At 37.7% G+C, this 12,551-nt stretch overlaps 1 protein-coding gene across 1 annotated transcript in view; it reads right to left on the minus strand.

Moving 5' to 3' along the window:
* Nucleotides 1–12,551, minus strand: part of HERC2 (HECT and RLD domain containing E3 ubiquitin protein ligase 2) — a 262,633-nt gene that overhangs the window by 137,438 nt on the left and 112,644 nt on the right. Inside the window, exons 12-17 of the mRNA XM_040493913.1 lie at nt 12,282–12,437; nt 11,430–11,615; nt 4,703–4,873; nt 4,211–4,314; nt 2,744–2,894; nt 387–601 (exon numbers count right to left, since the gene is read on the minus strand). Coding sequence (XP_040349847.1) covers nt 387–601; nt 2,744–2,894; nt 4,211–4,314; nt 4,703–4,873; nt 11,430–11,615; nt 12,282–12,437 — 983 coding nt within the window. The remainder of the gene's footprint in view (nt 1–386; nt 602–2,743; nt 2,895–4,210; nt 4,315–4,702; nt 4,874–11,429; nt 11,616–12,281; nt 12,438–12,551) is intronic.

The following is a 12,551-nucleotide window of genomic DNA, read 5'->3' on the forward strand; positions in this document are numbered from 1 at the left end:
CTTGCAATCAGCAATGCTTCTAAAACATCACTGACATATTGAATTGAATCAGCCTTTTTTTTCTTTTTCTTTTTTTTTTTTTTTTCAAAGACAGAGCGCATGCACACAGGGGAGGAAGCAAAGGGAGAGAGAGAACCTTAAGCGGGCTTCATGCCCAGTGCACAGCCTAACACAGGGCTCTATCTCATGACCTTGAGATCATGACCTGACCTGAAGTCAAGAGTCAGGCACCCAGAAGAACTGAACCAGCCTCTTACCTCAAAACCAGCCCTACAAATAATATGTAACTAAAGTCTGTGCTAAGCAAATCAGAGAACGTGAAAGTGTTCACATATCAAAGTTTTACGGTAAACCAAGGATACTAAGTGTGGGAAGGCCTCACTCACCTTCACATTGTGATCCTGTATGTTATTGTCAGCAATGGCTTGCAGGAATGCCTGGGAATGGTCTCCTAAGGCCCGTCTGTGGGAGCAGAGTCGGGACTTGCTAGCAGGAGTGCCTCCAGGAGAGCTACAATGGTCCTCGTCTTTCTCCTCATTGTAGCTATAGTGGATCTGGCTGGTCTGTAGGCCTCCAGAGAAGATGGATGACTGAAGCCACTCTAGAAAGTGCATATGCAAACATTAAAGAGAAACTTGAGTGTACTATTCAGAAATAAACATTGATATAAAAGATAAGAAGTGAATATTTGATTTAAGAGGAAAAATTCAGCATCATTCATATTAAAGAGTCACATCTAACATTTATATAGACTGGCTTATAATTCCTATGTCTGCATGAAAATAGGTTAACACTTCTGGCTATTCACTACATCTTAAGCATGGTATCAGAACTCAGTATAATAGTTCCAGTACAACTTTTCTAGATACTCAGTAAAACATGGAGCTGACTGATTCTACTGATACTGTGGGAACACTGGGGCATTGCATTTTACTAGGGAGAGCAGCATGGAGGCAACACTTACACAAGCAATCACTCAATTTCAATTAGGATAACTGTATGCTACAAAGTACTACAGTTGGTACAAGAGTATAGACCTCCACTACTGCAAGAGTCGGTAAAGGATTTTCTGTGGAAGTGACAACTGAGAGGAGATCTGGATAAAGATAAAAACACTGAGCATCCAGGTAGGAAAGCAGCACATGAGAAGGGGACTACAAAGAAAAAACATGCTCAGGGCAGGACATATTTCCCTAGAGCATTAATCTAATAATAAAAATAAGAGACTACTAATCATATAACATGGGACCTTAGTAAGAGACAGATCCTTGGAGACTGGAGACCAGTAGACTATGTGTGTCTCACAAAGGAGACCTGCGTGAGGCATGGCTAGACACACAAGAATATGCATCAGTGCCAATGTGGATGCTCATTCTAATTGCTAAGATAACTGGAGTGAGATTCACCAAAAAAAATGAAGAATCAGTTTGTTCATTGCTACAAATTTTTTTCAATGACTTCTGTTATCAAAATAGTCCTCCAAAACCCAAGCAATCAAATCTGGGATGTACTCCATGTTCTTTTACTGAAAATTTAGATTTTAGAAGATCCAGGAGCATTCTCCTAAGTGCTACATTAATTCTAAAACACAAATATGATCATGACCTTCCCTAGGTCTCTACATTTAGAACTCCCTCTAATCTCTCAAAGATACTGCTCTAAAGGTGGTTTCTGATGGCTTAGGCCCCACCCACCAGGGCCCATAGTACTTTCTGATCAATTCTACTCTGACTCTTCTCATTTCCCACCCTCTTTGCTGATTTAGAAGAAATGTATCTTCCCTATACTACAAATATTTGAGGGAAAGGATGAGTCCATCCCCCTGAGAGGCTCTGCAGGCAGCAAAATGCCCAGTATGCACACCAAAGGCTTGTTCCAGAAGGCTGGGCTGACCAAGTACATTGACCATCCTTGCCCACTAGCATTCTCTCCTGACAGTACACATACGCAAGCAATAGGAAGCCCTACTGTTCTTAACAAATGCTCCTCACACACTTGTATTTCTGCCCAGAAGATTCACACACTCACTTTTCTGGGACTCCAATGTCCCTACTCCTTCACCTCTGATGGGGTTTCTTCCCCATCAGAACAAATTACAAATGTCTCCATTTCATGCTCTTCTACCCTGTGTACTGCTCTATTATAATGTCTGGCTCATCATCACACAAAAAGCACCTAAAAACAGAAAAGTGTCTAATGCACACTTAATGCATTGAGCACCTAGCATGGTAACTCATACTGAGTATTTACTCAGTAAATGCTTGCTGCATGGTTGGCAGACAGAGAAATGTAGGAATATGTAAACAAAACTTTAAATCCATCTTATGGAATATAGTGAAATTTTATTACTTTAGGTCATTAAAAAGGTCGCAATCCCAAAAGGTATTTGGGTCTAGTAAAAACACAATCCTCAAAAAGAATATTATCCCCAATAGGAACAGCCAATCCATGTCACATGGAGACGACAGCCAAGTTGAACCCATCTGTTACAGGAAGCAAAAGTGAGAGCACGCATAGGACTGATATTTCCATGCACCTGTTAGCTTCCTCTGCTGCCACAGGTCATGAGAGCAAATGAAAGCCATTCACAACTATTTCTATTTCATTGGTTTAGTGTCATAGTCCCACGATCCTTATTTTTACTCACCAACAACTGTGTTGATTCTTCTCCTATTCTAAATAGCACGTAAGACTCAGCTAAAATAACCTTCTAATCTGTTAGCAGAAAGCAAATTTTTCTTACTGGCACATTCGATCTCAACCGGAGACAGTGGTGTGCTCATAGCTAAATAGGAAGCATGTAATCCGAGAAGTAGGCCCAGATTCCTTTCTGTGTCTATCAGAGGTGAAGAGAGACTTCCCAGATCTGGTATGGTAACAACTTCTTGGTCAGGCTTGGAAAGATAAATTTCATCATCAGTCTGAGAAAACAGGGTTAATTGAAAACATAAAAACCAAAAGAGCAACAGCTTATGTCCCTAAACAAGACAAAGTTCCATGAGGAAGAGAAGCAGATGCTCTGGATACCCTTTTCCTACATCTTATTATGCTGCTATACATGCTGTGTGCTGTAGGCACACCCTACAGAGCAAACGGTAAACACACAGATCTACTGGTGGTAAAACCAAAGCTCAGATAAACAGGTAAACTAGAGGGGCTCTTGGGTAGCTCAATCAGTTGAGTGTCCAACTCTTGATTCGGCTTGGGTCAAGATCTCGCGGTTTGTGAGTTCGAGCCCTACCTGGGTCTCTGCACAGACAGTGCAGAGCCTGTTTGGGATCCTCTCTCTCCCTTTCTCTCTGTTCCTCCCTTGTTTCTCTCTCTCTCTCTCTCCCCCTTCCTCTCTCTCACACACATACACACACACACACACACACACACACACACACAATAAACTTTTTAAAAAATTTAAAAAACAACAGGTAAACTAGATAATTCCTTAAAGAATCAAATAAAGTTTACAGATTGACTGTATACTTCAGAAAATATACTGAATTGTTACATGCATAAATAACACCCCCAAAAACCCAAAAATATGAAAGGACTGCTGTGAATAGTGAACTAGGACCACAATATGTGGAGGTATAAATTTATGTTAACAAAAAGAAACCAGTTAGAAAAGAGATCAAATGAAAAAAAACTTTGCCAGTCTTATTAGATAATTTACAAGCAAAGTCAATCTCTCCCTATGCAATGCTTTAAGTCTTACCTATGTGGCATTTAATAAATTTTATTACTTATGGATCTATACCTGGAAAACCAATCCCAACATATAAACTCCAAAGCTCATGCATAGGTAGGACATACTTCTATTCTAAAGAATTATGCTACTAGATAATTCTTCCCCCAAAAATATATATCTCAAGATAGTAAGCCACTTCAAATTTCTACATAAGCTTACAATAAAACTGTAAAGGCCAAAGGTTAACCCCTTTTTGTGTGTGGAAAAGTGTCTACATGTGTTACAAATTAACAACTTTTACAATAATTTTTCAAGACCAATACTTCATAAATCTTAACACGAATAAGTGTAAATAAATTCATTTATGAAAAAACTTCTAAAGGATCTTCATATGTATCACTTAATGACATGCACCTCCACCGAAAGGCCCCATTATCAATAATACTTCAAGGTAAAAACCACCTATCACAAATATACAGAGGAGGTCTCCCCTGACGTTCACCATGATGCCCACGCACACAGCCTCACCTCCAGATACTGGCCAACACAGAAGGCATGCATTGATTCCCGGGTGTCTTCAAACTGCAAAGCAGCTTCCAAAGCTACCACTGGGTCTTCCCCTGCAAACTGAGCTAAAACAAAAAAAACAAAAGCAACATTATTTCAATACAATTTGCTTACACACCAATAGTAGAAATGTCAAGTAGGAAATAGATCAGGCAGGTGACTCCAGTGTGAGGGTTACCAAAGTATAATAATGATCTTTCATCCCCTCCCAGAGCTGCCTGCGCCAACTCAGGATTTGAAACAAGTTTCAACAGGTGTTGAAACAAATACAAAATGATAAGGAATTCTTCAAACCTGTTTGAATTCGCTGATAGGCCGCAAACCAAAGTCACCAGTAGATTAAAACATGGGGGGTGGAGCAATATACTCAACTGATCGCTTAAAAGCCAAATACTCTGCTCAAAATGGCACATGCTGTAACTTTTCACCATGAAGCAGAAAGTGAGGCCTTACCAAGAATACTATTTCCTGTTAATGACTGTGTCTGGAAGTCCTTTATATCATATACTTTCCCATCAATCACAGTCCAGAAGCCTCCATCTTTATTGTGGTTCTCCAAATCAGCTTTGCGTATCTGTGTCACCTCCTCATTATTTCTACAGTTCTGACCTGTAAAAAATGATTCTGCATATACAGAAACCAAAATCAATCAATCAATAGATCAAGAGATAAAGCAATAGAACAAATCATGCAAAAACTATAAAGGGAAATAGACAAATCCATAATCACAATAGGAGATTAACATATCTCTCGCTGTAACTAATACCACAAACAAAAATTCACTAAGAATATGCAATGATTTGGGGCGCCTGGCTGGCACAGTTGGTTGAGCGTCCGACTTCAGCTCAGGTCATGATCTCACAGTCTGTGAGTTCGACCCCGCGTCGGGCTCTGAGCTGACAGCACAGAGCCTGCAGCCTGCTTCAGATTCTGTGTCTCCCTCTCTCTCTGCTCCTCCCCTGCTCATGCTCTGTCTCTCTCTGTCTCAAAAATAAATAAAAACATTAAAAAATAAATAAATGCACAAAGAACATGCAATGATTATAAAACAAAACAAAAACAATATCACATGAGCAGCATGAATAGCAAATCTATGTATAAGGCAATAAAGCAAATCCCAAAAATGTCAAAGAAATAAAGTTACAGAGCATATGCACTGACTACAATGCAGTTAAATTACAAATAGGTAACAAAAATAAAATAAAAATTCATATTTGACTTCCCAGAAAAAAATGTCTATAGAAAAAATACAATGAATGATAATGAAAATACTATAGATCCACACTTCTAGAGCTAAATATGTGTTTAAGGGCATTTATACCTTTAAATATATATAGTAGGGGGAAAAAAAGCAAAAAAGTAAATAAGTTAATAAACATTAAATCAATAAAATTCTAAGAGTTCACGATAGTCAAAAATTTTAAAAAGGGGCACCTAGGTGGCTCAGTCAGTTAAGTGTCCAACTCTTGATTTCAGCTCAGCTCATGATCTCACAATCAGGAGATTGAGCCCTGAGTCAGGGTCTGTGTTGGGCATGAAGCCTGCTTAAATTCTCACTCTCCATCTCCTTCTGCCCCTCCCAGGCTCACTCTCTCTCAAAAACAATAAGTAAATAAAAAATAAATAAATAAAATAAAAACAGAGGAGGAGGGGAGGAATGAAGGGGAAGATGAAGGAAGAATGCCTCACTGGTCACCTTTCAAAGTGCTAGGACATTAACTCAGTATCACTGAAAAATGATATAGGGAGGTGATTGAAGAGGGGAGTCAAGCTAGGATCATGTCCTTACCTGTACAAATTGTACTTTGTACTACCCAAACAAATGAAGGCAAGGTTGCTAGGGGATTTTATAGAAGACAGACTGTATATGAACTCCCTGGTCCATCTGAACAGAACTGAAGGTGGGTGTCACACAGAATCACAGGCCTCAGAGCCAATGAAACAAGAAACACACAGCATGACCTCAGACACACTCTATCAAAAACTGAATCCAAATCTGCATCCAAGCCTCATCACCCCTATACATATAACCAACTGTTTAGAGAAAGTGTAACAGAGATATTAGACTAAAAGAGAGGGCAATCAACCAAATTCAGAAAATATGAAATTCTCCAGAACAAATTCCCTGCTTCTTTGACAAATAAAGAGTATGACCACAGAGACAAAGAGGAGGGCCTAGAGATACACTGTTAAATGAAAAAGAGACTGGAAGCATATCAACCAACTATAACATGCAAAACGTATTTAGATGCTGATTCAAAATAACCACTAATAAAAAGACCTTTTTAGATAATCCAGGAAAATGGAACATAGACTGCATGTAACATTAAGGAATCACCATTAATCTTAGACAGAATAATGATATTAAGGTTTTATTACCAAAAAAAGTTCTAATCATTAACAGGTAATGTGTGTCAAAATGTCTTAAAGAGATCTGCTTTAAAATGATTCAATCATTCAATCACTAAGTTAAGTGGAGGAGAAGCTGAAATGTGAATACTTGTAAATCCAGGTTCATTATCCTATTCTCCCCTACTTTTATCTGTGTTTTCACAATGAACAAACATCATTTCTTTAAAAGCTAAAAAAATATCAGATTAAACCCTAAGAAAGAAGAAAAGAAATAATAAAGACCAGAGTAGCACCAGCATAAAGACAGACAACTGGATCAATGGAATAGAATACAGAACTCAGAAATAAATCCTCATATATATGGTCAAATGTTTTGGACAGAGTGTCACAACCATTCAATGGGGGAAGGACAATCTTTTCCACAAGTGGTGCTAGGAAAACTGAATATCCAATCGCAAACAAATCAAGTTGGACCCTTACCTTATACACCATATACAAAACTTAAAACAGATCAAAGATTTGAAGAGCTAAAACTATAAAATATCAAACTCTTAGAAAAGAACAGGAGGAATCCTTCATGACATATAATTTGGCAATGATTTCTTGAACAGGACACCAAAAGCATAGGCAACAAAAGAAAAACTAGGTTAAGTTGGACTTAATCAAAATTAAACATCACTGGACACTACCAACAAAATGAAAAGGCAATCCACACATAAGGAGAAAATATAACTAAATCATATACATCCAGAATACATAACAAATTCCTACAATTCAACAATAGCAACAATAACAAAACCTGATTCAAAAATAGGAAAAACACTTTAATAGACACTTCTCCAAAGATATGCAAATGGCCAATAAGCACAAGGACATACATTATCACTAACCATTAAGGAAAACCAAATCAAAACTACATTATGATACCACTCTGTCCCATTAGGATGGCTGTTATCAATAAAACAGAAAAAAACAAGTGTTGGCAAGGATGTGAAAAAATAGAGCCCTTCCTTGTACTCTGCCTATGGGAATGTAAAATGGAACAGCCACTATGGAAAATATTATGGTGGGAAGTTAAACACAGAATTACCATATGACTCAGCAATCCCACTTTTAGCCTCTAACCCAAAGGAAGTGAAAGCAGGGCTTCAAACAGACATTTGCACACCCATGTTCATGACAGCGTTAGTCACATCAGCCAAAAGGTGGAAACCACCAAAGTGTATATCAAGAGATGACTGGATAAACCAATTTGTTTGCAATATTATTAAACATTATTCAGCCTTAAAAAGGAAGGAAATTCTGACACATGCTATAACATGGATGAACCCTGAAGATATGCTAAATAGAGTAAGACAATTACCAAAGAACAAATACTGTATGCTTCCACTTATATGACCTACCTCGAGTAGTCAAATTCACAGAAACAGAAAGTTGAATGGTGGTTGTCAAGGGTGAGAGGGAGTGGAGAATGGAGACTTAATGTTTAATGGGCACAGAGTTTCAATTCAGGAGAGATGAAAGGTTTTGAAACTGGATGGTGGTGTTGGTTGGACAATAACGTGAATGTACTTAATGCCACAGGATGGAAAACTTAAATATGGTTAAAATGAAAATTTTTGTTATGTATACTTCACCATAGTTAAAAAAAAAAAAAAAGTTGGGTTTCCACTCTATCTTACCACCCCAAAACCAAAAAAAAACAAAAAAAAAAAACAAAAAAAACAAAAAAAAACAAAAAAAACAAAAAAACTGTTCACAACACTACAGATCAAGATGATTATCTGGCAAATTCTACCAATCTTATACATACCCTTCTGGGGAGGAAAAAAAAAAGAAGAGGAAAGAACATTCTCTAAGTAACTCTAAGAGACTAGCACAGCCTGTCTTACTAAAACTTTAAATGTCTTGTTATGTTTTTGTACTACTGGATCCCTCAGATAGTTTCTACCAACAAGCTAATATTCTCAGCTAACAGACTGTAAAAAGAAATTTAACAGAGATTGCATGGGAAGCTGTCATGTTCCTAAATTACAGACTCTTTGTTAGTGGAGGGGTGATTATCAGCAACTTATAGGGCATTAAAAGAAAACTACAATTCACAAGCACAGATGCAAAATTGTTGGAAAAAAGCAAAACACATCGAGACCAGCAACACATATTAATATGACCAATATAATACGATCAAGATAGTTTTATTCCAGATGCAGAAGGCTGATTTAACTTTTGAAAAATCAATAATTAACACGTTAATAGAAAAAAGAAAGATTATATAATCACTGAGATTAATTAAAACTTAATTGCAAAGCAGAATAGAAGGAAACTTCCTTAATATGTAAAGGCTTCTACAAAGAGGGCGCCTGGGTGGCTCAGTCGGTTAAGCGTCCAACTTTGGCTCAGGTCATGATCTCACGGTTCACGAGTTCCAGCCCCACGTCAGGCTCTGTGCTGCCAGGTCAGAGCCTGGAGCCTGCTTCAGATTCTGTGACTCCCCCTCTCTCTGCCCCTCCCCCGCTCATGCTCTGTCTCTCTCTGTCTCTCAAAAAATAAATAAACTTAAAAAAAATTTTTTTAAAAAGGTTTCTACAAAGAAATCCCTTAACAAACCTCATATTTCATGTGTGAAATTTTGAAAGCTTTTCTTTTGCTCCTAAACAAGACAAGGCTACCCAGTATCACCATTTGTATTCAACAATGCACCAGAGGGTGCTAACAAGTGCAGAAGTCACAAAGGGAAGCTGCAAGATGAGAAATAGACACAGGCAGAGACAGTCAACTGATTTTGACAAAAGTGGTACTCCTGAAGAGTGACCAAGGACACTCCTTTCACCCAAGAGTGCTGGAACAATGATCCTATGGACAAAATGCCTAGGGAAAAAATGACACGTGACCTCTTGGCACAGGGGTGGAATGGTGAGAACTCTCACACTCTATGGAGATGAAAATCAGCACAACCACTATGGAAACCTGGCATTCTGTACTAAAGCATACCCTACAAACCAACAAGAAATAGACATAATTAATTCCAGCAAGAAACAGACATAAGAGAAGCACCTGGGTGGCACAGTTGGTTAAGCACACAACTCCTGGTTTTGACTCAGGTCATGATCTCACAACTCATGAGACTGAGCCCCTCTTGGGGCTCGGGATTCTTGGTCTCCCTCTCTCTCTACTCCCCCCTCACTCTTGCTCTCTCTCAAAATAAATTTTAAAAAAATTTTTAAAAAAGAAACAGACATAAGAATATTTAAACAAACTATTAAGGAGCACAAGCCTGTCTGATAAAATGATAAAGAGAAGTAGAGGAGCAGCAACCACACAAGACCAGAGAGAGGTATCTTTCAGGAGACAAGAAGCAGTGTTTAGGATGTTCCTGCCACCATTCCATTTCTTAATCTGGATGGATGTTATTTTCTTTTTTTTTTTTTAATTTTTTTAATGTTTATTTATTTTTGAGAGAGAGTGGTGGAGGGGCAGAGAGAGAGGGAGACACAGTATCTGAAGAAGACTCCAGGCTCTGAGCTGTCAGCACAGAGCCCGACGCAGGGTTCAATCTCACGGACCGTGAAATCATGACCTGAGGCGAAGTCGGACGCTTAACCAACAGAGCCAGCCAGGCGCCCCAAATGATTTTCTCTATGATCAGTCACAGAGCTGTTTTCTGTACTTTTGAGTATGTGCTATATTTCATAATAAAAAAAGATTTTTAAATGAGTAAGTTTGAACTGCTTAATCAGATTAAATGCCTTCAACCATACTAACTATAGAGACAAAAATAACATTTAACTTCATAAATACAAATGAATGGTGCTAAAAATACTAGTGATATAAAAAAATTAAAAACTATGCTCCATATCCTATTGTTATTTTCTTCAGGATAGTTGTTACTTCTTATTTGAAACTCCTATGTTAAACCCATGGGGGAGGGGAAGGAAGAAAAAAAAAAAAAGAAAAAAAAAAGAAAAAAAAAAATAAAAAAAAAAAAAAAAAAAAAAAAAAAAAAGAGGTTAGAGTGGGAGAGAGCCAAAGCATAAGAGACTGTTGAGAACTGAGAACAAACTAAGGGTTGATGGGGGGTGGGAGGGAGGAGAGGGTGGGTGATGGGTATTGAGGAGGGCACCTTTTGGGATGAGCACTGGGTGTTGTATGGAAACCAATTTGACAATAAATTTCATATATAAATTAAAAAAAAAAAATGAAACTCCTATGTTAGAAGATGACAGTCTACAATGGAAGGGGAAAAAAGCCCAGCTTTGCCTGAGCTTTCCTACAAAATACAAATGACCACAACTTCAATTTAATTCTATGAGTTCAGGAAGTCAGAACCATACACAGTATGGTAACATACACTTAAAAAATGTCAAAGCTGAAAACTTTGAGAAGACAAGTTCCATCCCAATTTGGTAAGCACTATAGACAGTACATATAGGGAAGTGCTCAGCTAAATATCGGAATTCCACAACTTAGTAACATCAGTTAGAAATGAGTTTAAAAAGTCATCCCATATTGATGTCAGCCTCCAAAGCTGGACTATATCTAATCGCCGCAACAGTACCTTCTGGAGACAACACCCAAGAAAGGGTTCTACAGAACTTTCTAAAATAGTCCAATTCAGAAAGTAACAACAATTAACAGAAAAATCCTTTCTTATATATAATCTAAATCTCTTCTGATTTGGATTATCTTGATTCTCCACTTATACTCCCATCAGTGAAAATAGCAAATATTGGTTTCTCTTTGTGAAGTATCCTTCGGATAAAAAGGCAAGAATAGGTTAGATCAGGATAAACTTTCCTCAGCAGAAGTTCTAGAAGTTAAGATGTCATACCCATGATGCCAGGCCAGGCTAACTCTTCATTATCGTCCCTTTCCTTTCCCGGTGCAAGGTGATTGAACCGATCCAGGTGTTCTAACAGGCCACCCAGCAGAGGGACAGCTCCAGCCTCCTGCATGAGACCAGCATTTTTACTGAGCAGAAGCACTATAGAAACTACTAGTTCTGGAAGGAGAACACCTAAATTTTAAAAGAAAAAAAAACAGCATTAAGATTTAAATAAAACCATATATCCTATAAAACTACTTTCTAAGCTTGTTCTATGTTCAAATTCTGATAAATCACAAAATAAGGAAAGCATATTTCTACAGGATTATTTTATCTTTCATTTTGAAAGAGACAAAGGTATCAAACAGAACCCTCTGAGTTACAAGAATACTTTTCAAAACCACTGTGTTTCAACACTTCTGTGAACTTGTCTTTTATTCAGAAAACTTAAGTGTTTACAACTAAGTTTACTTTCAGTAAAAAAGCACTTAATAAGAATGCTCTAGTGTCACAGAACTAACTTGAAAACATATTAAGAAATACTGGAAATTATTAAGGTCCTGAAAGGCGCAACTAATTTTTATGGGGCTGAAATAAAATTAGACAATTCCCAATGACCTCATTATTGAAATGTTAATAATGGCTGTATGACTCTAAATCACTAATTACATTTACAGTGACACGACTCCTACACCAACAGAATTGTCAAGCAAGTAAAAAAAGAAAAGGAGAAAAGCCAACATGACTAGAAAATGTATGGGGCAAAGGCATGCAGGTTTATCAGGAAGTGATAAATTTTAAGTCTTATCTATCTCTGAAAATAAATAAATGTCTGAAGGTAGGATATAAAAAAGGTACCAGTGAAGTCCCCTTCCACAATGCAGGCCACCTCTGCAAAGTGCCGCCAGCTGGTAGAAGCAATGCTGGCTGCCACAGGCAGTATATCTCCAATGTGTGTGCACAAAAGGGCTGTGTACTTCTTCAGCAAGGAACCAACACCCATAAGCTCAGGACCTTGAAGAAAGATTTAGAAAATTTCATTTTTACCATTAAAATTTACTTCGTAAATAAATCGCATTGATTCCACCCTCATCTATACATCTTTTATGTATAACAATTTTCTCAAAG

This window comes from Herpailurus yagouaroundi, unplaced genomic scaffold (assembly GCF_014898765.1).
Source record: "Herpailurus yagouaroundi ecotype Mexico unplaced genomic scaffold, PumYag 185, whole genome shotgun sequence".
Lineage (NCBI taxonomy): Eukaryota > Metazoa > Chordata > Mammalia > Carnivora > Felidae > Herpailurus > Herpailurus yagouaroundi.